General features: G+C 44.2%; 2 protein-coding genes across 3 annotated transcripts in view; one reads left to right on the forward strand and one right to left on the reverse strand.

Moving 5' to 3' along the window:
* LOC144604445 (double-strand-break repair protein rad21 homolog) overlaps positions 1-7,590 on the reverse strand; it is a 73,118-nt gene extending 65,528 nt beyond the window's left edge. The window contains exon 1 of the mRNA XM_078418874.1: positions 7,198-7,590. Within this exon, the coding sequence (XP_078275000.1) occupies positions 7,198-7,386 (189 nt within the window). The 5' untranslated portion in view covers positions 7,387-7,590. The remainder of the gene's footprint in view (positions 1-7,197) is intronic.
* A 10,571-nt stretch (positions 7,591-18,161) lies between these two features.
* tmem74b (transmembrane protein 74B) lies at positions 18,162-27,553 on the forward strand. 2 transcript variants are annotated; one of them, XM_078418875.1, is made up of 2 exons: positions 18,162-18,459; positions 19,907-27,553. In XM_078418875.1, exon 2 carries the CDS (start codon positions 19,953-19,955, stop codon positions 20,685-20,687), a length of 735 nt encoding a protein of 244 aa, XP_078275001.1. In that variant the 5' UTR covers positions 18,162-18,459; positions 19,907-19,952; the 3' UTR covers positions 20,688-27,553. The 2 variants fall into 2 exon arrangements, with proteins under 2 accessions (XP_078275001.1, XP_078275002.1); XM_078418876.1 differs by lacking the exon at positions 18,162-18,459 and adding an exon at positions 19,600-19,707.
* Positions 27,554-27,996: the final 443 nt, after the last annotated feature.

The following is a 27,996-nucleotide window of genomic DNA, read 5'->3' on the forward strand; positions in this document are numbered from 1 at the left end:
AAAATATCTGGGGAAGGGGTGGTTTGGGTGGGAAGGCTCGAGTTGACCAGTGAGTTGCGGAGGGAACGGTCTCTGCGAAAAGGGGTGGAGATGGGAAGATGTGGCTAGGAGTGGGATCCCGTTGGAGGCGGCAAAAATGTTAGAGGATTATGTGCTGTATGCGACCGCTGATGATGTGGAAGGTGAGAACTAGGGGGGGACTGTCCCTGTTGGTCTGGGGGGAGAGTGAGCAACAGTGGAGCTGCGGGATATCGAGGAGACGCTAGTGAGAGCCTCATCTATGATGGAAGAGGGGAACCCCCGTTCCCAAAAGAATGATGACATCATTCTTTATATAACTGATGGATTAAGTGACAATCAATAGAATTGACGGATAAGGTGTCTGATAAATCATTTCTTAATCCTAGAAAAACCTTTGAAAATCATCAAAATTACTGGAGAGAAAACATACGATTAATGATCCAAAATCATTTCAGTTTCAGAATCTGAAACACAACACAGCAAGTACAGGATCACAGTTAAAACATGGAGCATTATTTCACTTTCAGTAATTGACCTGCTGCGTAAGTTGCAACATCAGAATTGTTCCATAGCAAAACAGTCTGGATCCCACAGAGAACTGACTACTTTTTTTGTCCTGCTTTCAGTCTCTGTTTAAACATTTTTTTTGAACAGACAGGGTTTTAGGGTGTGTGATTTGAATGCCTATTTAATGCTTCTATTGTTGGACTGTGTTTTGGGGGGTTTTTGGGGTTGGGTAATTTGGGTGCCTGTTTAGTGCTTTTATTGTTGGACTGTGGGTGATTGAATTAACATTTTGTTCAAGATGGCCGCGCCGTTGTGTTTGGCTGCCTGCCACTGTATGTTTCTTTTTTTTCCTAGTCAGATGTGCAGCACTTTGGTCAACGTGGGTTGTTTTTAATTGTGCTATACAAATAAATTGACTTGACTTGACTTGACAAGTGTTTTTGCAGCACCTTAAAATAATGACCTACCGCTGAGATTCTTCAGCAACATTTTAGAAACATGAGCTCAGGTAGATTTATAAAATTTACTAAACCGAGATCCCAGCTTATTTAATAAAATTGGTTTTGGTGTCAACGATTAAGCCTCATCTCACTTAACATTTCATTCCAGTTATAATGGACAATGTTTATCTTTATATTAAGTATTATAATAGTAAATACAAAGGCATTAATGGAAAATAAATATTAAGAAACAAGCTGAGTTTGTGATAAATTTATTCAAAACCATTATGAAAAATTAATATTTTTTTAAAGTAGTTGTGTAAAGTATAATGGTGCATCTTATAGTACCTGAGGAGATGCTGGCTTTCCTAACATCTATATACTAAAACTTTCGTTTGTTTGTTTGTTTGTTCCTGAACTACAGCCAAAACAGTACACGATAGCGCGACAATTTTAGGCCCACCTTACTCACCGTCGTCCCTTTGGTGCTAATGGAAGAAGTTTCATTGAAATCGGTGTTATATTTTTAAAGTTATTCACATTTTAAAGTTTAATCTCCTAGGGAGGAATGGGGGGAGGATAAGGGGGGTTGAGGGGGATGGAGTGGGGGGAGGGGGATGGAGGGAGGGGGGGAGGGGTGGAGGGAGGGGGAGGGAAGGGGAGGGGGGATGGGGGGGGAGGAGAGGGTGCTGCACCAATGCAGGAGAGGGTTGGGCCCAACGGGTCCACTTGGTCTAGTAGAACAATAAAGCGCAAGAACGGGTGTTGCCCACAATGTTGGTGCCGAACATGATGCCAAGTTAAATTAATCTCCTCTGCCTGCACATGATCCATATCCTTACATTCTCTGCACATTCATGTGCCTATCTAAAAGCCTGTTAAATGCCTCCATGCTGAGAATGTCTATCTACCCCATCTATGCTCATCATAGCTTTATATCCTACTATCAAGTCTCCCATCACAGAGTGCTGGAGTAACTCAGTGGGTTAGGCAGCATCTCTGGGGAACATGGATAGGTGACGTTTCAGTCGGGATGCTTCTTCAGACTGATTGTAGTTGGGGTGAGAAAGCTGAAGGGAGGCGGGAGCGTGACAAAGTTTGGCAAGTAATAGGTGGATGCAAGTGAGGGGGATTTATGATTGGCAGATGGGTGGACAAAGGCCAGAGATGAAAAGACGAAAAGTGTGAGATAAGGAGATAAAGATAAAAGATGCACAAATTGAGAAGCCTGGGGAAGGTATTTTGGTGGAAGGGGATGGGAAAGGGGGGGAAAGGAAAAATGAGAAATGGGTGGGGAACAAGGAAGGGGGGGGGGGAAGGAACAGGTATTTGTAGGTTTAGACTTTAGAGATACAGTGCAGAAACAGGCCATTCGACCCATCGAATCTGCGCCAACCAGCGATCACCCCATACACTTCCACTATCCTGCACACTAGGAACAATTTACTATTTTACCGAAGCCACTTAATGCACAAACCTGTACGTCTTTGAAGTGTGGAATTAAACCAGAGCACGTGGTCATGGGGAGAATGGACAAACTCCGTCCAGACAGCACCCATAGTCAGGATCGAACCTGGGTCTCTGGAACTGTAAGGCAGCAATTCTGTTGCTGAGCCACTGTGGCACCCACTAGGTTAGTTACCTAAAATTGGAGAATTCATGTGACCTTAGAACTCTATCAGAATTGGCAGCTCATCACTCTGTAATATTTACACATTTTTTCTCTCTTGACTCTGCCTGATCTGGTAGTTAACTCCTCCATTTAAGCATTGCACAGTTTTTACACATATTTTTATTCTCTCTTTCTAACTGCTTCTCATTTGTCTATAAAGCTTCATCAACAGTTTATCACCATGGCAAACCTGATCCAAACCTATCAAAGATGTTCCCTATGCATCCCTTCTTCACCTCTTTGAGCTAACTTGGTTGTTCCCTTTCCCAATTTTAATGGATCGTTGATCATCAATGTTAGCAAACATTATATCTTTCCACAAAAAAAAATCTAAAAGCCGTGGATATAAAAGCTTGGAGGGATTTGTGCCAAACGCAGAGCAACTGGAAATGGAACAACTTGGTCGACATGGGGGAGTTGGGCCGAAGAGCCTGGTTCCATGTTGTATGACTCTAATTGCTACCTGACATGCTGAGTGTTTCAAACATTTCCTGATTTTATTTCAAATCTGCAATTTTTCAATTTCCATTCCCACTCTTTTAGGCCCCTCAAATGTTTTTCTTTTGCAAATATTTATATTTTCTTTTCAAAAAGGTAATGTTAAATCAACTTCCACCACTCATTTGTACTCTTCACTACTATAATTGCTTTGGTGATACTGTGAAATGTTGAACTTACTAACACATGGGTCCCCAATTGGTTGCCGTAATATCAATGGAAACTCTGGAAACACTCTGGCAGGCTTTGACACTAGTGGTAGATTAGAAGACCCCAACTAGAGGTTGCAGATGATCAACTACACTAACCCGCAGTAAAATTAATATGCATCCTCAGAAAATTACATCTCGCAATTAATAACTTTAACAAGTAGTGGTATATTCACTGGTGCTCTTTCATTCACTTTTAAGAGTTTAGTTTAGTTTAGAGACATAGCATGGAAACAGTCCCTTCGGCCCACCATGATCCCACCGACCGGCGATCATTCCTGCCCAATAGGGACAATTTAGATAAGCCAATTAACCTACAAACCTACAAGTCTTTGGAATATGGGTCACAGAAGAACGTACAAACTCTGTACAAACAGCACCCATAGTCAGGATCAAACCTGAGTCTCTAGCGTTGTAAGGCAGCAACTCTACCACTGCGCCACTGTGCCGCCCATGGTCATAGTAACCAAGAATCAAGCTAAATAGGAATGAATGGTCTATTATGCTATTTTTAATTTTGCCAAAACTAACAGCTTGTTGTTATATTCACTCATGGTGTGCTGAATGATTCCTTTATACGTTAAACAATGCATAAAACAAACACAAAGTGCTGGAGTAACTCTATGGGTCAGGCAGCATCTTTGGAGGACCTTTCTTGAGACTGGGTTTGAAAAAGCTGAAGAAGGTTTTCGAACTGAAACGCCACCTATCCATGTTCTCCAGAGATGCTGCCTGACCCGCAGTTACACCAGCACTATGTGCTTTTGTTTTTTAAACCAGCATCTGCAGTTCTTTGCATCTTCAATGCACAGGGCTGTGCAAAATATGCAGTATTCCAGACAGTTTTGAAGTGGCCATGCGGCACTTATCAGCCTTGCAGTGACTTTGTTGCAATCATGTATTAAACTTTCCATCTCTGCATTATCCCATCCCTCCTGCAACCGACACTAGGGTAGTGAGTTCCTGCGTTTCTGTTTCTGGGAGGTTTCCACTTGTAAGCTGAGTCTTGGGCATGAATGGTTAAGCCAGCTGTCGTCTTCAGAATGATTGCTGTCATTCTCTGAGCCGTCCGCCTCTCTGTCACTCTCACACTCCAGCTTCAGATCCTTTATCCCCTTGTGAAGCTCCATCAGTTGTTGCACCAAGGACTGATTCTGGCAGCGCATTTCCACCTGTCAGTTGTGAAGGGCAGATTAGGGATTATTTTAGCAGAGACAACTGCACTCAAAGAACTTAGGCGCCACAGCCTCACATTATCAAAGAATTAAAAAAAAACTAAAACAGAGCTAGGTAGTTTGGCTCCAACCTGCTCTTAAGTTTAGTTTTAAGTTTAAGTTTAGGGATATAGCGTGGAAACAGGCCCTTCAGCTCACCGAGTCCATGCCGCCCATTGATCATACACTAGTTCTATGTCTTACACAATAGGGGCAATTTATACAGGCGCCATTTAACCTACAAACCAGCACGACTTTGGAATGTGGGAGGAAACCGGAGCACCCGGAGGAAACCCACATGGTCACAGGGAGAATGTACAAACTCTGCACCCATGACAGCACCCATGGTCAGGATCGAACCTGGGTCTCTGGCAGCTCTACTGCTGTGCCACTCTAAGTATTCATTTTCAATGCCATTAATTCTTTTCATCAACTCAATGCGCAAACTCATCTCCTTCCACTTATATCCCTCCCTCTGGCTTTATATTTCACTCCCACCCTTATCTGACATCCTTTTGTCTCCTTTTCACCGCCATCTGTCACTTACAAAACCCATTTGTCAATCAACCCCCTCCCCCCACCTGTATCCACCTATCACTTGCCAGGGTTTGTTCCACCCCTACCTCTCTTTCAGCTTTCTCCCACTACTACAATTAGTCTGAAGAAAGGTCCCAACACGAAACGTCATATATCCATTCCCTCTACAGATGCTGCTTGACCCGCTGAGTTCCTCCAGTACTATGTGTTTTGCTGATGATCCAGCATCTGCAATTCCTTGTATTTCTATAAATTATCTGTTGTGTTTCTTAGGTCACAGTGAGTTTGATTTTAAAATATTTCATTGGCTATTGAACAATTCAGGAATCCCTAAAAATGTGAGAAGAACTGAATATTTATGTTCAATTGAGTAGTTTGCTGGGAAACTTCAGAGAGTAGCTAAGTTGATATGAAAGTGGAACAAGAATCAGACTGGCTTAGAACAACAAAGTTCTTACCTAAAGAGATATTAACAATGTATTTTTTTTCTTTTTCTTCCTGACAACTGTTTCAAGTTATGGGCAAAATTACTTCCTCCACAGTTAAATATTAAGGAGCTTAACAGTGTCGCTTCAATAGTGCATAACATTCATAAATTAACTGAAGAAGGTCTACAAAAACTCCTAAAGATTGGAAGAATATTTCACTGACACAAAGAATCTCAAAGCTTTCTATGATACCAGCGACTAAACTGTGAGAAATTAATATTAACAACTAAAGTCTTGGAAATATTCAATGGCTCAAGGAGTATCTGTGAAAAGAGTGGTATATAGATGTATGTTTTGCTTGCCTTCATCGGACGGAGCATTGAGTGTTACAGTCAGGAACTCTTGTTGCAGCTTTATAGAACTTTGCTGCATTTGGAATATTGCGTGCAGTCTGATCGGCCCATTACACAAAGGATGTGGAGGATTTGGAGAGGGTGCAGAAGAGGTTTACCAGGATGCTGCCTGGATTAGAAGGTATTAGTATTAGTAGAGGTTGGACAAACCTGAAACATAAAATATAGAACAGTACAGCACTGTAGAGGCCTTTTGGCCCACAATGACCCTATGGAACTTGATGACAAGTTTGGATTGTTTCTCTGGAGCTGCAGAGGCCAAGGGGTAACCGGATAAAATTTTAAAATATTATGAGGCATAGATAGGGTAAACAGTCAGAACCTTTTTCCCCAAGGTGGAAATGTCAAAGATTACAGAGCAAAGTGTTCAGGTGAAGGGAGCAAATTTAGAGATGTGCAGGGCAAGTTATTAAAAGTTATGGATTCCTGGAACGCGCTGTCAGGGGTAATGGTGAAGGCAGGTGTTTAAGAGGCTTTTAGAGAGGCATATGGATATGTAGGGAATGGATATGAATCACGTGCAGACAAAGGAGATTCGCTAAACTTGCCATCATGAAGGTAGACAAGATTAGTTTAACTGAGCATCATGTTCGGCAGGGACACTATGGTCCGAAGGGCCTATTCTTGTGATGTGCTATTCTATGTCTTCTCTCACCAATTATTGCTGATGGATACCATCGTTTTTTTGAAGAAGAATGTCAACCCCAAACTCCACCCATCCGTGGATTCCATAGTTGCTGCCTAACCGCTGAGTTACTCCAGCACTTGATTTCTGTTTTAGTTTATGGATACGGCGTGGTATTTTGGCTGTTCATCCACAGGTATTTGGCTAGTACGCGACAATTTTTACTATTTTTACTGAAGCCAATTAACCTACAAACGTTGGAGTGTGGGAGGAAATTGGAGGACACAGAGAAAACCCACGCGGTTCCAGGGAGAACTTACTAAGTCCGTACAGACAGCACCATAGTCAGGATCGAACCCGGGTCTCTGGCGCTGTGAGGCAGCAACTCTAGCACTGCGCCACTGTGCCGGCCTGTAGTTCATTGTGTCTCTGTGGTATCGAGGGTGAAGGAATTGCAGGTGGTGGAATCCTCAGCAGAACACAAAGTGATGGGCCAGGCATAGCAAGTCACTTACCTCTAACCCAAACCCCACTCTTGGTTGAGCCCAGTATCCCCCCCCCCCCCCCCTTCCGCTCCACCCGTTCCCTTACAACCCACATAGTTATCTATCCCAGACTCAGTCCGTCGCTCACCAATTCTGCTTTCAGCTGGTTTAGGGCCTTTTCCAGATCTACCCTCTGCTTTTTGCTTTGCGGGTCCCAATCGATGAAAGAACACCTCCACCGTTGACACAGCCCGGGCGGACTGTCAGTCCCGGCTCGACTGGCGAAGCGGGTGGATTTGGAGGAGAAATCCTTCAGCTTGCTCAGCACCAGTTCCATGTCGGAGCCATTCTGCTCCGGCGGTGCCGGGGCAAAGTCCTGCCGTTCCCCCGCCAGCGCCCCGCCAGCGGCTCACGGGTAGAGACGGACAGAGAGACGGAGGTAGGAACGGTTCTGTCAGCAAGGCGCTGCTCCCTGTCTCACTGCCAAATCCATCGCTGTCAGCGCCAGAGCATCGAGTACTTCCAGACCATGCGCAGGAACCCCGTGTAAACCGCAGAGAGAGCGCTGCATCACTACCTTTCCATAACTAACCGACAAACCCTCCCCTCGCTATATCCCCCTCCCCTCGCTATATCCCCCTCCCCTCTTTTCCCTGTGCCCCGCCTGGCCTCGCACCTATTTCTCCCCTCCCTGTGTAGGAAGAAACTGCAGATGCTGGTTTAAACTCCCTATCCCCTTCCACCAATATTCCATCCTCTGGCTTCACAATTCGCAAAAAACCCCCCACAGTGCTGGAATAACAGCGGGTCAGGCAGCATCTGTGGAGAACATGGATAGGCAACATTTCGGGTCGTATTCTTATTCAAAAACCTCTATCCTTATCTCACAACTTCTGTCATTTCATCTCTGGTATTTGTCCAACCATCTGCCGATCCAACTGCATTCCCCAACCCCATCCCTCTTCCAACTTTCTCCCCCACCCGCAACTACAATCAGTCTGAAGAAGTATCCTGACCTGAAGGTCACCTATCCATGTTCTCCATTGATGCTGCCTGGCCTGCTGAGTTACTCCAGCACTTAGTGTCTTTTTATGTAAACCAGCATGTGCAACTGAGGCAGCATAGTGCTGCAGCGGTAGAGTTGCTATCTTACAGAGCCAGAGACCCAGGTTCAATCTTAACTATGGGTGAAACCCAAAACATCACATGTTCATTCCCTCCACAGGTGCTGTCTGACCCACTGAATTACCCCAGCACTTTGCGTTCTACAACCCGCCTCAACTACATCTTCTGGAATTTAATGTTTTTATTTCACATAATTTTAGAATTGTACAGCAAAGACATGGGCTTTTCCATCCATGCAAACCTTTTTGTCCATCTACAGTTATTCCATTTGCACTCAATGTGAATGGATCATCCTATGCCTTGCCTGGTTACATGTCTATCGAAATAACTTAAACCCAGTAGTTGTTTCTGATTCCACCACCTTCTTTGGCCGCTTATTCTGGATATCAACTGCCCTGAATGGTACCTCTAAGATTCCCTTCAAAAATCTCATTCCTCTCACCGAAGGGCCCGTTCCACTGCTGCACTGTTCTATGTTCTAATAAAGAGACACTTATTTAATACTGAAGTCAGGAATAATTTCTGCTCAAAAGGTTGTGAGTCTTTAAAACTTTGCCACAGAGAGCAGGGACTAGGAACAGAGCCCTTGAGTATATTCAAGCTGAGGTCGATGGAGTTTTAATCAAGGAATCAAGGTTATGGGCAAAGTGATCTTGAGAAATGTTGGATCAACCACGATCCTATTGAATGATGAAGCAAGTATAATGCGCTGAATGGCCTGCTCCAATTCCTACTTCTCGTGGTCTTATGGACAGTAATTCTTATGACAGTAGTTCTAGATCACAATGGCACAGTTCTGGAGCTGCTGCCACATAGCCCCAGAGACCCGGGTTCGATCCTGACCTCGGGTGCTGTCCGTGTGTGGAGTTTGCATGTTCTCCCTGTGACCACGTGGTTTCCTCCAAGTGCTCTGGTTTCCTCCCACATCCCAAAGACGTGCGGGTTTGTAGGTTAATTGGCCCTCTAAATTGTCCTTAGTGTGTAGGGTGTGGATGAGAAAGTGGGATAACATAGAACTAGGTGAACAATTGTTCCAATGGACTTGATGCTGTATCTCGAAACTAAACTAAATCTATTTGCATTAAACAAATAGGCAGATATCTTTAACTTCTTTGCCTGAGGAAGGGACCTGACCTGACCCGAAACGTGACGTGTGTAATGCATTAAATCTAGTCTACCCAGCGGTGTTGACTCACTGCAGTTTGCCTACCACTCCAACAAGTGCACGGACGATGCCATCGCCCTAGCCCTCCAATCATCCCTGAAACACCTGGATAAGAGAGACATCTATGTCAGACTCGTATTCATAGACTATAGTTCTACCATCTAAGCTTATCACCAAACTCACGGGACTTAGTGTCAGCACTCATCTCTACAACTGGATCCTCGTTTTCCTGACCAACAGACCCCAATCAGTGAGGTTAGAAGACAAATCATCTTCTTCGATAATCCTCAACACTGGTGCTCTGCAATTATGCGTTCTCAGACCCCTTCTTTACTCCTTGTACATCCATGACTGTGCAGCCATGTACAAATCTAATTCAATTTTCAAATTTGCAGATGACACCATCGGGCCAGATATCAAATAATGATGAGACGGAGTACAGGAAGGAGATTGAGAACCTTGTGTCCTGGTGTCGAGACAACAACATTTCTCTCAATGTCAGTAAGACTTAGTGATTGACTTCAGGAAACAAAGTGCCACACATACCCCAATTTGCCCCTAAACCACCAATATTGAAGCAATGGCCAAGAAAGCACACCAACACCTATATATCCTTAGAAGGCTTAGGAAGTTTGGCATCTTTGGGATGTGGGAGGAAACCAGAGCACTTGGAGGAAACCTATATATCCTTAGAAGGCTTAGGAAGTTTGGCATGTCCCCAACAACTCTCAGCAACTTCTACAGATGCGCCATAGAAAGCATTTTATCAGGATGCATCACAGCTTGGTTTGGGAACAGCTCCATCCAAAACTGCAAGAAATTGTAGCGAATTATGGACACAGCCCAGACTATCACACAAACCAACCTCCCTTCTATTGACTCCGTTTATACCTCAGGCAAAGCCACCAGCATAATCAAGGATGAGTTGCACCCTGGGTACTCCCTCTTCTCCCATCTCCCATCAGGCAAAAGGCTTTGAAGTATGAAAATGCACACTACCAGATTCAGGGACAGTTTCTTCCCTGCTGTTATCAGGCCACTGAATCATCCTAACACAAGCTGAACTACTATCTACCTCATTGGTGACCCTCGGACTATCCTTGATCAGACATTGCTGGCTTTACCTTGCACCAAATATTATTCCCTTATCGTGTATCTAAAAACTGTACATGGCTCAATTGTAATCATGTTTTGTCTTTCTGCTGACTGGTTAGCACGCAACAAAAGCTTTTCACTGTCCTTCTGTACACGTGATGATAAACTAAACTGAACTGATCTATCCATGTTCTCCAGGGCAGCTCCCTGACCCACTGCATTTTTTCAGCACTTTGTGTTTTTTTCCTTTAACTCCTGAATCTGGATTGCACCCAGAACACTCACATGATTCATAATATCTTCTAAACTTACTCGACTTCTGTCTGAGATTCATTCCTCACTCCTTATATGCTCAGGAAATGTTTGGCAAGCTCCTGGAAAAATCTAAACAAAGGATTGTTTGTTGTAAGTAAGATGTTACCCTCTGTGGTAGGTTCTGATAATGTAGGATATTTTAAATCCTTTTAAGTGTGCCATGAGAAGGGAAAAAGCTTTGTATAATCTAGATCATAGCTCGACAATGACATCAGTTTCTCTGTTAAAATGTTCCGTCATCTTGCTTCTATGGATTTGCACTCCCTATCTCTCCTTTTATGATAGTAACCCACAGATGGAAATTAATAACTATTCATGGTTTCCATATATTTATTTAGTCAATTCGTCTTGTAGCAACTGGTGTTACCACCATGACTGGTGACTGTTTAGTTTAGTTCAGAGATACAGTGTGGGAACAGGCCCTTTGCCCACCATTGATCACCCCGTACACTAGCTCTATGTTATCCCACCTTCGCATCCTACACACTAAGGGCAATGAACAGAAACCAATTCACCTACAAACCTGCACGTCTTTAGGATATGGGAGGTAACCGGAGCACCCAGCAAAAACCTACGTGTTCACAGGGAGAACGTGCAAACTCCACACAGACGCAGCCAAGGTCAGGATCAAACCCGGGTCCTGGCACTGTGAGGCAGCTGCTCTACCGTTACGCCATTGTGTTGAGATGTTTAATCCCATATTAAAGACAAATATACATAATCATGGTTATGGTCAAGCAGCTGAAATCCATTGCACAGTGGTGCAGCTGGTACAAGGGACAGACGGCTGTGGGTGCCTGGAACACGCTGAGGGGTGTAGTGGTGAAGGCAGATGTGATAGTGTCATCTAAGAGGTGTTTAGATAGACACATAGATATGCAGGGAATGGAGGGCTATGGATCATGTGCAGGCAGATGAGATTAATTTATTTTGACATTATGTTCACCACAGACATTTGTGGACTGAAGGGCCTAATCCTCATTTGTACTATTCTATGTTTTATCCTTGATGTACTAAATTATCACATGTGATAGATTTTTAAATATCACGTTTAGAACATTAACTATCACAGAACCTCAAAGACGTCACAGAACATGATGGCATCTGAGACAAGAGTGTTTTTGGTTACTTAAAATTGAAGGTGTGCTTGTAATCTGTGTTAACCTGTAGCTTTAAGCTGCATTTTCATTGATTTAAACAGTCAAGAGTTGAAGGTTTGTAGACCAATCTCTTCAACCCAGAAATGAACAGAACATGAAGAGGAATACAAACAAGGTTCCGGTAGACAGATAACTGAAATAGGTAGATACAAGGCCAATGTCATGGATATCAGCCTCAAATGCCAAGATATCTTACACTAAATCTTGTACCCTTTATGGTTTTTCTGTGCACTGTGTATGGCTTGATTGTAATCTTATATGTTATTTGCTTTGACTGGATAGCATGCGAACAAAAGTTTTTCACTGTTCCTTGGTACACGTAATAATAATAAAACTAAACTAAATTAAATGCAATGAAATAGAGACAAATGTGAAGTAATTAATATTGGTGCAAAGTTTGAGGAAGGTCAATATTAGCTAAATGGCGCGCTTGCAAAGAAAGTGCAAAGAATCGGGAGGCCTGCCTGGGGTGTGGAGGAAATGGTGTTGCACCATTTTGGGATAATGTGTGTTCTTCAAGTCTCTCAAATGCCTTGGCTGATAATACCATACCCTCTGCCTACCATTTGATCCTTAAGAAACTGTGATCCTCCAAGTCCAGGCTTTTTGTGCATCTCTAATTCCCTTAGCCCAGGCATAGGTGGCTGTGCCTTTAGTGGCTTAGACCGTCAGCTCTGTGCAAACCCCTCTGCATGTCCTCCCCTCTTTCTCCTTTTAGATGTTCCTTAAATCTACAACTAAAAACATTTTGACAGGTACATGAATAGGACCCGATTTAGAGGGATATGGGTCAAACGCAGGCAGGTGGGACTGGTGTAGATGGGACATTGTGGATGGCTCTATTGACACTGTGGATGGCTCGATTGTAATCATATATTGTCTTTCTGCTGACTGGTTAGCACACAACAAAAGCTTTTCACTGTATCTTGGTACACATGTCAATAAACTAAACTCAAATGTTGGTCAGTGTGGGCTATGGGCCGAAAGGCCTGTTCCACACAGTATGATTCTATGACTTAATAACTCTACTTCTACACTGCTTTTTTTTATTTTTATCGGCAGCGCCTGAAAAGATGGTGATTGTCAAGGTAATTGTCACAGGTAATGTAATAATGGTGTGTTGCGACACAGTAGTGTTGCATTAACTGTGCTCAGTCGGATACATTCCAATTCAGTGGAACAATACAGCTGTGGCTTAGTTCATTTTCATTCAGTACAGCTCTCAGTTTAAACGATTGCACTAAATGTTATATTTTATAGTGCTTGTATCGACAAAATTGGTAGAATTTGTATTTAACTAGATATTATCAACACAGTTATTATCTATGGCCTTTGTAATCAGAAATAGCTGCACCATATAATCTTGCTCTTTGGTGACTTGGTCCCCTCCTCTCTCTTTGTCTGTCTCTCGCTCTGCATACAATGTTCCCGGTGACATAAAGCTTATGTTTTCAGTAGTATTTTGCAGTTGCCTTTCATTCCAGTTTCATTAGTGTCTGCTCTGTTCTATTTAACTGTTACTTTGTATTTCAAGAACATATGCTCCTGGATGAACTTGTCATAATAGTTGTTAGCTCCTGCTAAATTGAACTGAGATCTTTTGACAGATTTATTTGCATAAATATCTCTTTATTTGTGAATATTCTACTTGCTTTTTTTGCTTCCTCTCTACTCTCCACTTCACATTAACAGCAAACTTCAGGAAACATTAATCGCCATTAGATTAAATCTTCAATTTATATACCTAAATCCACTTTTAAAAATAAGTAATCCTTGAATTTTGTTTTCTGGACCATACTTCCTTGACTCGATAACTTTTCATTTATAACCTCAATTTTCTGGATATATTGTTTCAATGGTTCTATTGTTAATGGCTCTTAAGCATATATTTTACACTAAGACGCTTCAAAAATAATTAATTCGCTGTAAGTGGTCTGGGATATCATGAGCACCACAGTAATGTGTGTCTACCTTAATATGGGAATGATATGTTGAATGTTACATCCTAAAGTTTGAGTGCTGTCTAATAGTTTAGTGCACATAAGTGAGAAAAGAGCAACACGTAGAATTATTTTTGCTACACGGTGTTCTGTGCACCATCTGTGGTCTAATCTATTTCAATGATCTTGTTACAAAAAAAAGACGCAAAGCACTGGAGTAACTCAGCGGGTCAGGCAAAATCTCTGGAGAACATGGATAGGTGGTCTTTCAGGTAGGGACCCTTCTTCAGGCTGATTGGGGGGGGGGGTGTGCGGGTAAAAAGCTGGAAGCAAGGAGGGACAGGACAAATCTATGCCCTTTAATCCTTGATTCCCCTACTCTGAGTAAAAGACTGCATTCACCCCAACAATCCCCCGCATAATTTTATACACCTCTATTAAATCACCCTCATCCTCCTGCGCTCCGTGAAATGAAGTCTTAGTTTGCCCAACCATTCCCTATAGCTCAGACCCTCATGTACTGGCAACATCCTCGTAAATCTTCTCTGCATCCTTTCCAGCTTGACAACATATTTCCTATAGCAGGGTGGCCAAAACTGAACACAATACTCCAAATGTGAGCTCACCAATGTCTTGTACAACTGTAACATGACCTCCGAATCTCCATACTCAATATTCTGGCTGATGACCAAAAGTTTTCTTGACCACCATTTCTACCTGTAAACCCACTTTCAGGGAACTGTGTACCTGCACTCCAAGATTTATGTGCAGGAAAGGACTGCAGATGCTGGTTTATGCTGGAGATAGACACAACATTTTGGAGTAACTCAGCAGGTCAGGCAACATCTCTGGAGAAAAATAATAGATAATGTTTCAGGTCGGAACCCTTCTTCAGACTTTGAAGAAGAATTCCGACCCAAAACATCACCTATTTTTTTTCTTCAGAGATGCTGCCTGACCCTCTGAGTTACTCCAGTACTTTGAGTCTTTCTCATAGATTTCTTTTCCTGTTTGCTATGTCCTACAATCCTTACACTCGTTTCCCTCAACAACCAAGAATACAGCCCATCCAGACCGGTTTAAATGTAACCAGGTTTGTTGTATCATCTCCCAATCAATTCCCACCTCATCCCTCATCTTTGCCGTTGCCCCATTCACTGAAATTTCAACAATGACCTCTTCCATGGTGAAAACTAATACAAATTGCACATTCAGCATTCTAGTGGTGTCCACTGCCTAATTAGTACACCGGTCTTACAATACACTTATTATTTACAATGCAAAAGAAGACTTTTATATTCCTGGTTAACTACCATTATATTTTAAGCAAATGTACTCATAATGTACATGTTAAGAACATTCAACATAGAACATTGCGCAGTACAGCACAGGAACAGGCCCTTCGGACCATAATGTCTGTGCCCAACATGATGCCAAGTTAAACTAATTTCATTTGCCTGCTTGTAATCCACATTCCTCCATTCCCAACATATCTGTGTGCCTATCCAGAGGCCTCTTAAATGCCACTATCGTATCTACCTCCACCAATACCCATGGCAACGCGTTCCGGGCACCCACCGCCCTCTGTGTAAAAAAACTTGCATTGCACATATCCTTTAATCCTTTGCCCCTTTCACCTTAAATCTAGTATTTGACATTTTCACCCTGGGATAATGGATCTGGCTGACTACCCAATCTATGCTTCTCATCATTTTAAATAACATTGTGAGGCATAGATTTATAAAACTACGAGAGGCATATATAAATGTTAGATGTGTAGGAAGGAACTGCAGATGTTGCTTTATACCAAAGATGGACACTAAATAGGCAACCTGTAAATGTAAGATCTTGTATGAAAAATCAGAATATAAGATGGACATTCCTACAATGGTTTTTTGTACATCACATATAGATTAAGTGCTACAACTATATTGCAATAATTGCTGTAGCCCGTGGATTGTAAACCGCTGTCAGAGGTGATCTGGACACTTACTCACTGTGTGACTTCTTAGACGCTTTTGTACCGAAGGCAAGACTTACTTGTTTGTGGTGTTCAATGAAAAAGATAGGATAAAGGACATCTACGTTACGCCACGATGGGGGACCCGGTGGGGTTGCCGAGAACGAAGGGGGACCCGGCGGTGGGGAGGGTGCATTGGGGTCGCCGAGAACAGGGGGGACAACCGGTGGGGGGACAACCGGTGGGGGGAGACAACCGGTGGGGGGGGGGGGGGGGGACAACCGGCGGGGGGGGGGAAGGGGGGGGCATGTTGCCATGTGCAGCGGCAGGCAGTAGATAACCCGTCACAACTTTATCGGCTCCAAAACGTGGCGACACGTGTACTGCCTCGGTGAGGTAAGCTGCATGATTGTTTGCGAAACCAAGCATCTCACTACAAGTGCCAATCAAGTGTAATTGAGTCATTGAATCATTCATTCTATCGATTGCAGCCCTTGCAATCTGACTGACGGCAGCTGCTGGGATGTGGCGGCTTGCGTTACTTCACCCTCGGTCTCCAGACTGGACATTCGGCCAGAACAGCCCCAGGCTCTCGGCTTCGGTGTGGGGCTCCGAGACAGTGTACCACAGCAACAGCTCACCTCTTCGGGGCGGGGGTCCCGGGCATCCTCGCTACCCCTCCCACTTGCCTCCCACCCCACCCCCGCTCTCCCCACAGGCCCCAGAGCGGATCTCCAGCCCTCGTTCCCCATCCATTCTCTGGCCCCGCGAGTCGCACAGTGGCGCAGCGGATAGAGCTGCTGCTTCACAGCTCCACAGACCCGGGTTCGATCCTGACTACGGGTGGAGTTTGTACGTTCTCCTTGTGCCCACATGGGCTTTCCCCGGGTTTCCTCCTTCACCCCAAAGACGAGTAAGTTTGTAGGTTAATTGACTTCTGTAAATTGTAAATTGTCCCCAGTGTGTAGGATAGTGCTAGTGTTCAGGGTGATCGCTGGTCGGCACGGATTCAGTGGGCCGAGGAGGCTGTTTCTGCGCTTTATATATAAAGTTTAAGGAATGCCCTTCCTGTAGGAGTGAGCTCTGTAAAGGGAGACGAAGTCTATTGGCAAAAAGAAATATTTTAGTAACAGTGTCTCCTGTAGCGAGGGGACATTTCTGCACAGTTTGTTTGCTACTTGCAGAATTGCAGGAGTTATCTTTCATTGAGCTTCATTTGGATTAAACACTGGCGTTGGGGTGATGTGTCTACAGTGTGTGTGTGAGGGTGGTCAGAGTCTCTTTGCAGGGAGGCATCTCTGCGAGCACCAGTCATCCCAACTATCCCAACGTCCTGCCAGTGACTATGAATAAAGAACTCAGAGGAACATCATTAAGTCATAGTCACAGAATCATACACCTCGGAAACGGGCCCTTTGGCCCAACGTCCATGCCGACCAAAATACCCACCATGAGGTCATAAGTGATAGGAGCAGAATTAGACAATAGCCCATGAAGTCTTCCCCATGCAATCATGGCTGATCTATCTCTCCCTCCTAACCCCATTACTAACCACTATCTAAGATAGCCCCATTTGCTGGGGCTTGGCCCTTATCTCCCTAAAACTTTTCTATCCATGTACCTGTCCAATTGTCTTTTAAATGTTCTTATAGTACCTGCCTCAACAACTTCTATAGGAAGGAACTGCAGATGCTGGTTTACACCAAAGATAGACACAAAATGCTGGAGTAACTCAGCGGGCCAGGCAGCATCTCTGGAGAGAAGGGATGGGTAACATTTCAGTCTTAACCCGAAACGTCACCCATTCCTTCTCTCTAGAGATGCTGCCTGTCCCGCTGAGTAACTGCAGCATTTTGTGTCTTGCTTCAACTACTTCCTCTGGCAGATGATTCCACATACCCATCGCCCTCTGCATGAAAAGAATGCCCCTCAGGTTCCTATTAAATCCTTCCCAGCTCACCTTAAACCTATGCCCCTGGCTCTTGATTCCCCTACTCTGGGTAAAAGATTCTGTGCATTCACCTTATCCATTCCCCTCATAATTTTATACACCTCTGGAAGATTACCCCTCAACCGCCTGCACTCCAAGGAATAAAATCCTATCCTGCCCAACTTCTCCTTATAGATGCCAGAATCTTCTCCGCACTCTTTCCAGCTTAATGACATCCTTCCTATTGCAGGGTGACCAAAACTGAGCACAGCACAGTACTCCAACTGCTGCCTCGCCGATGTTTTGTTCAACGTCAGAACGTATGACCCCAAATTCACACTGACCGCGGGAAGCTCGGGGAGGGGAAAACCAGACGCCGAACAAATCGGCGGTACATGGCACGCAAACTCCGGGCAGGCTGGCTGGGAGGCGGGAGCTGCAGAGAACGTGAAATGTTCAGGACAATCCCCAGGGATCTCACGCCGTTTCTTCCACCCTCATTCCCAGCCTTAGTCTCGGCAGGTGGATGGCGATTCAGTTCCCGGTCGGAAGATGTAATCCGGAGAGCGAAGGAGTTTAAAGGATAATCGGGGAGGAGAAGGACTCTTGGAGCAAGAGTCAGCAGACTACTGCTAAATGTGACTTAGATCGCGGGCAGGCAGCGCCGGCGAGTTACCCTGCAGCGATGACAGATTAAAGGGCGAGCCATCGTATTTAGAGGTAAATTAGAGGTGCGAATGAAGTTGCTGTGGATATTTCACATCCCGCACACCCGAGGCTGCGACTGCATGGGTTGGGATAAAGAGCCGGGGGAGTGAGACCTTTAAAGCGGCGGCGACTCCGGGGCCCGAGGGCGATGGATGCAGGCGACACCGCCCTGTGAACAGATTCATGGCTCGGTTCCAGACGAACCCTGTCTCACTGCTGGTGATAAGACGCCATTGTACAACCTCCGTCCTCTCTCTCAATGCCTGGACGACGCGCCCCGAAACCCCGAGCGTTCAATTGGAACCGGTAGAAAATCGGACAGGATTCCCATTATTCAGCTGTCACAGTCGGTACTCATCGGATCTCGCCAATATATTTCTGCAGTTGATGGAATAACGGAGGGAATGAAACTTAGTGCATTTAGGAGAACGAGGAGAACAAAGAGAAACGGGTGTGACCGGGGATGACTTGTTATTAGCACCCGCCCTCTCCCGCAGCCCCTGAACTGATCTTGCCCGTGGTTCAGTCTTTAACTCATGAAGGGCGCCGAGGGTTAAAATATTTCACCTCTGCCTTTGTCCCCTTTTGTTGCATCGTCTCGGAGTTGATTCGGGCGATCTGATGCCAAAAAAAAACTGCTCCCAAATGAGGATATAAGATTTAAAATTAAAACGAAAGAGAGGATGGGTGGGAGGAGCGCGGCAGCGCTTTACTGCAAAGTGGAGCGGTGTCATTGTGAAAGGAAAACGGTTTGCGGATCAAAGAGTTAAGGAGGCAAGTTAGCAAAGCTCTGTTCGCTCCTTGTAGACAAGTCAGTGCTGACTGCACGTCCAAGGGGAGCGAATCGCGGCGCCGCTCAACCAGTTGGGAACACAGCATCTTCAACACTGAACTTTACCGAGGAGCTTGTTCAGTTGATGGGACCCAACTCTGCATGAGTTGTATATTTCCTTTCTAATGGTGGGGGGTTCTCGGGTGGATCTGGGCTTTTTAAAGCTTCACATGTGAAGGACGTGTAAAGCCCGTTTCATATGCACACCACCCTCAGTGAAAAAGTTGCCTCTCGGATTTCTATGATCCCCCCCCCCCCCCTCACCTTAAACCTATGTTCTTTGATTTTTGATTTCCCTACCCTGGGGGAAAAAAGACTCCGGGGACTCATTAGCTCGCCTAGGGTGCTGTTTGTCTGGAGTTTGCACGTTCTCCCTGTGACCGCGTTGGTTTCCCCGGGAGCTCCGGTTACCCAGGTCAGATACCCAGGTTTGTAGATTAGATATCATCTCCAAATTGCTCCTAAAGTGTGGGGAGTGGATGGGAATATGGGATAACATATAACTAGTGTGAACGGGTGATGGATGGTCGGCGTGGACTCGGCGGGTTGAAGGGCCTGTTGTATCTCTTAACAAAACTGAACAAAACTCTGCATTCACCCTTTCTGTTCTTGTCTCCGGTTTTGCAGGGTTCTTGCCAAGCATCGCTGGGATGTGCAGAGCAAACCATCACCAATGGCGTGTGCGGAATGTTACCACCCACTAGAAGTGAGCGACCAAGACCTAGAACTTAGCGGCCTCGGCTCCCGACCTCAGCTGGCGGTGAACGGCGCTCCCTGCAAGCGCCAGCTTTCAGCACCAAGGATAGCGCCGCCTGCTCCGGAACAAGTGCAGGAGACTTCCTTCACTTCTCACTCTGAGCCGTCTGGTCTGTCCACCATCCGCGGGAGTCTGGGCCGGGCAGAGGTCGTGTCCTCCCATTGCAACCGGGACAAGCCCCAGGAATCGTCACCTCGCTCCGAGGAGGAGCCTGAACCCGAGGCCAATGGGCAGTCGGTTGACTATGGGTTCATGGTGGCGCTGGTATTTCTGGTGGCCGGCATCTCCTTGGTCGTTATAGCTTATGCCATCCCGAGAAAGTCCAGGGTGGATCCGGACACGGTGACGGCCCGGGAGATGGAGAGGTTGGAGTTACACTACGCTCTCTTGGGCTCGCACCTGGACAAGTGCATCATCGCCGGCCTTGGCCTGCTGACTTTGGGAGGTATGCTGCTCTCCTTGCTGCTCATGGTCTCCATCTGCAAGGGTGACCTATATGCCAGGAGAAACTTCATGGTGACTGGCAGGGCCAGGAAGACCTACGGGTCCATCAATCTGAGAATGAAGCCGTTAGACGGCGAAGGGCATCAATCCTTGGTAGAGTCGGAGGTGGTACAGATATGCGAGAATCTCGGCCAGACCGGATCCTGAGGGAAAACTGCCGCTCCCTCTAGTCTTCGTCTAGTTCCTTCATCCGTGGGAGTTCCCTCATGAAGAGAGTATTTAAATGCATGTATTTATTATACAGTTTCTTTTGGTGAGGCAATGCCATACAACATACTCGGAACCTACCCTTTAAACCTCGTGGCAAGTCAGCTGAACCATAGATGCCATTTCAATCCCACGGATCCAAACTTTGGTCAGGGGGAGATTGGGGTTACCTCCGTGGAATTTAAGGAGGACGGTAGATGGGGAGGGAGTGGGAGACGGATAGGTCGTTGGGTGGGAACCACCCTTTAAATTGGAGTCATTGTGTGCAGTTGTCAATGGGTCTGCTGTCTAAATAATGTAATACATTGCCACATATTGCTTCATCTGTTGGGTCCCACACATATTCACCGAATTGTCAGCGCACAAGAGGCAGTAAGATTAAGCCAACAATGTCTAAAGACAGTTACCAGGAAGATTTGGTCCTACACTAAATTGAACGCATACAGATTGATCTCCAGATCCTGGAGCACATGCAGATCGCTCCAGGTAAATAAGTTCATGTTCATAAGTTATAGGAGCAGAAGTAGGCCATTTGGCCATCAGGTCTAGTCCGCCATTCAATCATGGCTGATTTATCTTTCCCTCTCAAACCCATTCTCCTGCCTTCGCCCCATGACCCCTGACATCCTTACTAATCAAGAATCTATCAATCTCTGCCTTAAAAATGTCCATTGACTTGGCCTCCACAGCTATCTGTGGCAATGTATTCCACTGATTCACCGCTCTCTGACTAAAGAAATCCCCCCTCATCTCCTTTCTAAACACAAATGTTTCTGTAGTTCCTTTGGCGACCTTAGGATGTCTCGGAGAATTTCACTGAGGTTGGAATGCTGATTATTTAACTTTTAAATATGGATATCTAATAATGGATTTGAGTTGTTCTGTAACATAACCAAGAACGTCACTGAACTCTAGTGACCATTATAGCACATCGGCATCTTGTACACAAATTATGCTCCCACAAATGACAATGTTATAATAATTACTCTATTCTAATTGTCCAGGTCACCAGAAATCACTCCCTTGCTGTTCTTGAGACTGAGATAAGAATGAGCCTCACCTTAGCCATAAAGGGCACCTCAAACATTTTGACAGTCCGTCAGTTCCCCACTGCATCCCTTTGGTTTGTGCTCAAGTTTCTGGAGTGGGTCACAACTTGCCCATGCACCATGCATTGACCAACAATATCTTCATCCCATACAATCCCATACATTCCAGCTACATCCCATACAATCCAGATTTCACACAGAATGGACTCTACAGCAGTGGCATTCTGTGCTAATTGTTTCTACAGCAACTTTTCCAACAAACAGGATCCAACATCATCAGGACTTAATACATGAGTACATGAGGCATAGGATGCAGCTTTACAGGCACATTTTTGCAACAACACTAAAAAGCAAACAAAAAAACAGTAATATAAAATAAATTCAAGTCAAGTTAAGTTTAATGAGAGTGTGGCTATGGTGGTCTGGGTCTTTAATGATATTAGCTGCCTTTTTGAGGCAGAGCTTCCCATAGTTCCCTTCAATACCTGCAATAAGATATTGGGGCAGAATTAGGCCATTCAGCCCATCGAGTTTGTTCTGCTATTTAATCAAGGTCGATCTATTATTCCCTCTGAACCCCATTCTCCTGCCTTCTCCCCATAACCTTTGATGCCTTTACTAATCAAGAACCTATCAATCTCCACTTTAAAAATACTTAATGACATGGCCTCCACAGACGTCTGTGGCAATGGATTCTACTAGATTCACTCCCCTTTGGCTAAAGAAATTCCTCCTCATCTCCATTGTAAAGATGCAGCCCTTTATTTTGAGACTGTGCCCTCTGGTCCTAGACTCTCCTATTACTGGAAACATCCTCTCCACATCCACTCTCCCCAAGCCTTACACTATTTGACCCACAGTGGGCAGCCACTGCCTCACAGCGCTAGAGTTCATAGGTTTGTGAGTCATTGGAGCAGAATTGGCCATTCAGCCCATTGAGTCCACTCTACCATTCAATCGTGGCTGATCTATTTTCCCCTCTCAAGCCCATTCTCCTGCCTTTCCCTCATAACCTTTGACACCCTTACTAATGCAAACCTATCAATCTCTGCTTTAAAAATACCTAATGACTGGGCAGTGAATTCCACAGATTCACTGCCCTCTGGCTAAAGAAATTGAATACCACACCCAGTCAGTCATCCCTTCCTGAGGCTTCAGCACAGTATTGTTGGTGGCCCAAATGCGAATATGGCAGGGTGTATTACGTTACATTGCAGCACAAATCCATTATCTGATACCTACATTTAAAAGCTAAATAATCTGCATTCTAACCCCAGCTCAGCAGATTTTTTAATGTGGACTAGTACAACGGCTTTTACAAAGTATGTTACATGTAACTTTTACAGTACAACAATATTACATATCATTTTACAGTATTATTAAGGACAGCCTTTCCAACAGCAATGTGGTTCAAAATAAACTCCAGTGATATAACAGAGGTGGATTTCTTCAGGAGTTTACTTGTTAGTCCTGCATGACTGGCAGAAGAGTCACAGAGACCCAAGGAACAGTGCATTAAAGGCACTAATGGTGTATTTCTAGGGATTATGTTGGTCCCCTGCCAAAGTTGCAGTGAAGAGCGGGAGAACTTCCAAGGAAATTCATGTCTACTCAGTCATTCCGATCAGGTTTGATTTCCAGCCTCTCTGTTGCTAGAGTGAAAATAATTCAATGGTGCGCTGGATTAGTATTTTCTTGGCAATTTCAGTGTTTTATTGTCCCTATTTGCCCTTGAGGAAGCTCATGGTGAAATGCCTCCTTATACAGCCAGAGGTTTGCAGGAGGAAGGTGCTCCCATGTTGCTGCACGGTTGGAAGAATTTTAGAAAAGCAATAAAAAAGGAACAATGATGGTCATTTGATACATCTTTGTATATCTCCCTGGAAAATCCTTGCAGTCCACAAACCACCAAATGGAAAATCTATAGTCAAAAATCAAACAGTAGAGGACATAGAACATAGAACAGTACAGGACAAAAACAGGCCCTTTGGCCCATAATGTCTGTGCCAAACATGATGCCAAGACCATCACTGAACTACCTGCACAAAACCCATATCTCTTTATTCCCTGCATATCCATGTGCCTATGCAAAAGTCTTTTAAATGCCACTAAGATATCTGCTTCAACCATGGCAGTGTATTCCAGGCAACCACCATCCTCTGTGTAAAAAACATGCCTTGCACATCTCCTTAAATTTCGCCCCTCTCACCTTGCTATATACTCTAGTATTTGATTTTTCCATCCTGGGAGAAAGATTCTAACTGTCTACCCTATCCATGTCCCTCAAAATTTTACATACTTCCAGCAGATCCCTGCAACCCCCGGTGTTCCTGAGAGACTTACCCAAGTCTGTCCAACCTTCCTCTGTAGCTAATACTCCCTAATCCAGACATCATTCTGGTAAACCTCCTCTGCAACCTCTTCAATGCCTCCACATCTTTCTTGTAATGGGGTGACCAAAACTGCATGAAATACTCCAAATATGGCCAAACTAAAGTCTTACAAAGCTGCATCATGACTTATTAGAAACATAGAAACATAGAAAATAGGTGCAGGAGGAGGCCATTTGGCCCTTCGAGCCAGCACCACCATTCATTGTGATCATGGCTGATCATCCACAATCATTAACCTGTGCCTGCCTTCTCCCCATATCCCTTGATTCTGCTAGCCCCTAGAACTCTAACTAAATCTCTTTTAAATTCATCCAGTGAATTGGCCTCTCCTGCCTTCTGTGGCAGAGAATTCCACAAATTCACAACACTCTGGGTGAAAAAGTTTTTTTCTCATCTCAGTTTTGCCTCTCCTTTATTCTTAGACTGTGGCCCCTAGTTCTGGACTCCCCCAACATTGGGAACATTTTTCCTGCATCTAGCTTATCCAGTCCTTTTATAATGTTATATGTTTCTATAAGATCCCCTCTCACCCTTCTAAATTCCAGTGAATACAAGCCCAGTCTTTCCAATCTTTCCTCAGTGACAGTCCTGCCATCCCAGGGATTAACCTCATGAACCTAAGCTGCACTGCCTCAACAGCAAGGATGTCCTTCCTCAAATTAGGAGACCAAAACTGCACACAATACTCCAGGTGTGGTCTCACCAGGGCCCTGTACAACTACAGAAGGACCTATACTCAAATCCTCGCGTTATGAAGGGCAACATGCCATTAGCTTTCTTCACTGCCTGCTGTACTTGCATGTTTACTTGCAGTGACTGGTGTACAAGGACGCCTAGGTCTTGCTGCACTTCCCCTTTTCCTAATCTGACACCATTGAGATAATAATCTGCCTCCTTGTTCTTGCCTCCAAAGTGGATAACCTCACATTTATCTACATTATACAGCATCTGCTATACATCTGCCCACTCGCTCAACCTGTCCGAGTCACCCTGCAGCCTCCTAGCATCCTCTTCGAAGTTTGCACTGCCACCCAGCTTTGTGTCATCTGCAAATTTGCTATTGTTACTTTTAATCCCATCATTTAAATCATTAATATATATTGTAAATAGTTGCGTCCCCAGCACCGAGCCTTGTTGCACTCCACTTGTCACTGCCTGCCATTCTGACAGGGACCCGTTTATTCCTACTCATTGTTTCCTGTCTGCCAACCAATTCTCTATCCATGTCAATAACCTACCCCCAATACCATTTGCTCTAATTTTGCCCACTAATCTCCTGCATGGGACCTTATCAAAGGCTTTCTGAAAGTCCAGATACAGTACATCCACTGGCTCGCCTTCATCCACAAAAAATGTCACATCCTCAAAAATTCCAGAAGAATTTCCTTTTTTAACTTTTTATTTAACATTATTTAACCTAAGAAAGGAAATATGCCATTGATAGATAAAATGCTGGAGAAACTCAGTGGGACAGGCAGCATCTCTGGAGAGAAGGAATGGGTGACATTTTGGGTCGAGTCCGTTCCTTCTATCATTTGCCTTCTTTACCACTCTAACCTTTAAGGTGAGAGAGGCAAAGTTTAAAGGAGATATGCGGGGCAGGTTTTTTACACAGAGCATGGTGAGAGCTGGAACACACTGCCTGGGGTGGTGATGGAGGCAAATATGATAGCGCAGTTTAAGAGACTTTTGTATAGGTACATGGATATGTAAGACATGGAGGGATATGGAGGCAGATAAGATTGGTCTTGGCATCATGTTTGGCGCAGACATTGTTGGCCAAGAGGCCTATTCTTGTGCTGTACTGCTCTGTGCTCCTATGTTCTATGTTGCACTAACAATGAACTGCAAAATCCCTACAGCCCTCCAATCATCAACCGGAAAATTCATATCCCATGAACTATTCACTGCAGTGTTCAAATCAAGTTGTTCCGACACCTTGTGTTTTTTGTTTGTAAACCAGCAGTTGCAATTCCATATGTCTAACTGGAAATCCATCAATTAATTAAACAATGCTAAATATTTTGTCTCTGTCATTAAACATGGAATTCATTTAATGTATTAATGAAGCAGCTTGTGTGGAGTTTGCTAGTTATAACTGATCACTATGCTTGCATTATGATGCTTAATTTACCTTTGCTCTACTTTTTACAAGGCCATGTTTCAGGCATCTCCTGGCTTAGAAGACAGACTTAAGGATGCCTCTTCCTTGTAGAAGGCCTTAAAATGGTTTGTTTGTTCTTGGGTAAGAGAGGAACATCCAATTACTACCCCCATTGCCTGAAAAGACAGTGATGATCTCAAGCCAACAATCATTGTCGGCACAGTGGTACAGCGGGTAGAGCCACTGCCTCACAGCACCAGGGAACTGGGTTTGATCCTGATCTCAGGTGCTGTCTGTGTGTGGAATTTGTACGTTCTCCCTGTGACCCTGTGTGTTTCATCTAGGTGCTCCAGTTTCTTCCTACATTCCAGACGTGCAGATTTGTAAGTTAATTGGCTCTCTGTAAATTGTCCCTTGTGTGTAGGGAGTGAATGAAAAAGTGGGAAAACATACAACTCGTGTGAATGGGTGATCAATGGTCACCATGGACTCAGTGGGCCGAAGGTCCTGTTTCCATGCTGTATCTTTCAATCAATTGTCTCTGACCGAAGGTGTAGCCCCTGTACCCAACTGCTAGTACCGTAGATAACTTGATTATTGCATTAGGCTATTGCATATCCTTTCATGTCCACCTGAGGAAGCTCGTGATGAAATACTTTGTTAGACAGGCAGAGGTTTGCAGAAGGAAAAAAAAACATTGGAATATTCAAACATGTGTGGATAAGATTGGTTATTTCACATAGATAGTGGGCGGCATTTGCAATATTCACCCAACTGTGTCTTGTCCCAATTTAATAAAATATACAAATACTCACAAGTTCAAAATATTTCAAAAGATGCCCTGTGCACATATTAGTTTTAATATGTTCATTAATTTTTGGGTCAGGATATATTGTCTCAAAATTATGCAATGAGTCTGAGGCCCCCTTGATGTGATGAATTTCACTGTATACTTGACAATACATTGACGTTGTACCAAATCATATTGCTGTATTCTACAATCCATTACATTTACTATTATATAAAACTGACTGTTAGCAGGTAGGAAACTGAGTTTTTAAAAAACTTTTTTAATGGCGCAATATTTCAAATGTGTAAATTAATTTCTCACGCACATTTTGCTGACTGGGAATGTGTTGTTTTCTCGTAAGAGACAGTAAAGATTTTAATAAAACACTACAGCCCCTGATCTGCGGGTTTCACTATGAAGCTCGGGAAATTAATAGGATGTTTTAAAATGTATTCATAAGTTTGTGACATTTCTCAGTGTAATCTTTTTTTAAGCATTTTTTAAAATCATAATATAATCACTGTTCTGTTATGCCCATAAATATCAGACATAATAAAAATATGAATGAAAGAGTACTTTGAAGCAACTTCCTTTTCTTTCTCTTGCATAGAACATGGAAAAGATCAGTTCCATTTAGATACATAGATACGTAGACAACAGGTGCAGGAGTAGGCCATTCGGCGCTTTGAGCCAGCACTGCCATTCACTGTGATCATGGCTGATCATCCACAATCAGTACCCCGTTCCTGCCTTCTCCCCATACCCCTTCATTCCGCTAGCCCTAAGAGCTCTATCTAACTCTCTTTTGAATGCATCCAGTGAATTGGCCTCCACTCCTTCCTGAGGCAGAGAATTCCACAAATTCACAACTCTCTGTGTGAAAAAGTTATTCCTCATCTCAGTTCTAAATGGC

Source organism: Rhinoraja longicauda, chromosome 22 (genome assembly GCF_053455715.1).
Source record: "Rhinoraja longicauda isolate Sanriku21f chromosome 22, sRhiLon1.1, whole genome shotgun sequence".
Taxonomy (NCBI): Eukaryota; Metazoa; Chordata; class Chondrichthyes; order Rajiformes; family Arhynchobatidae; genus Rhinoraja; species Rhinoraja longicauda.

Bases quoted from the DNA above. Each gene is read 5' to 3' on its own strand.
- tmem74b (XM_078418875.1), top strand. From the start codon at position 19,953: ATGGCGTGTGCGGAATGTTACCACCCACTAGAAGTGAGCGACCAAGAC.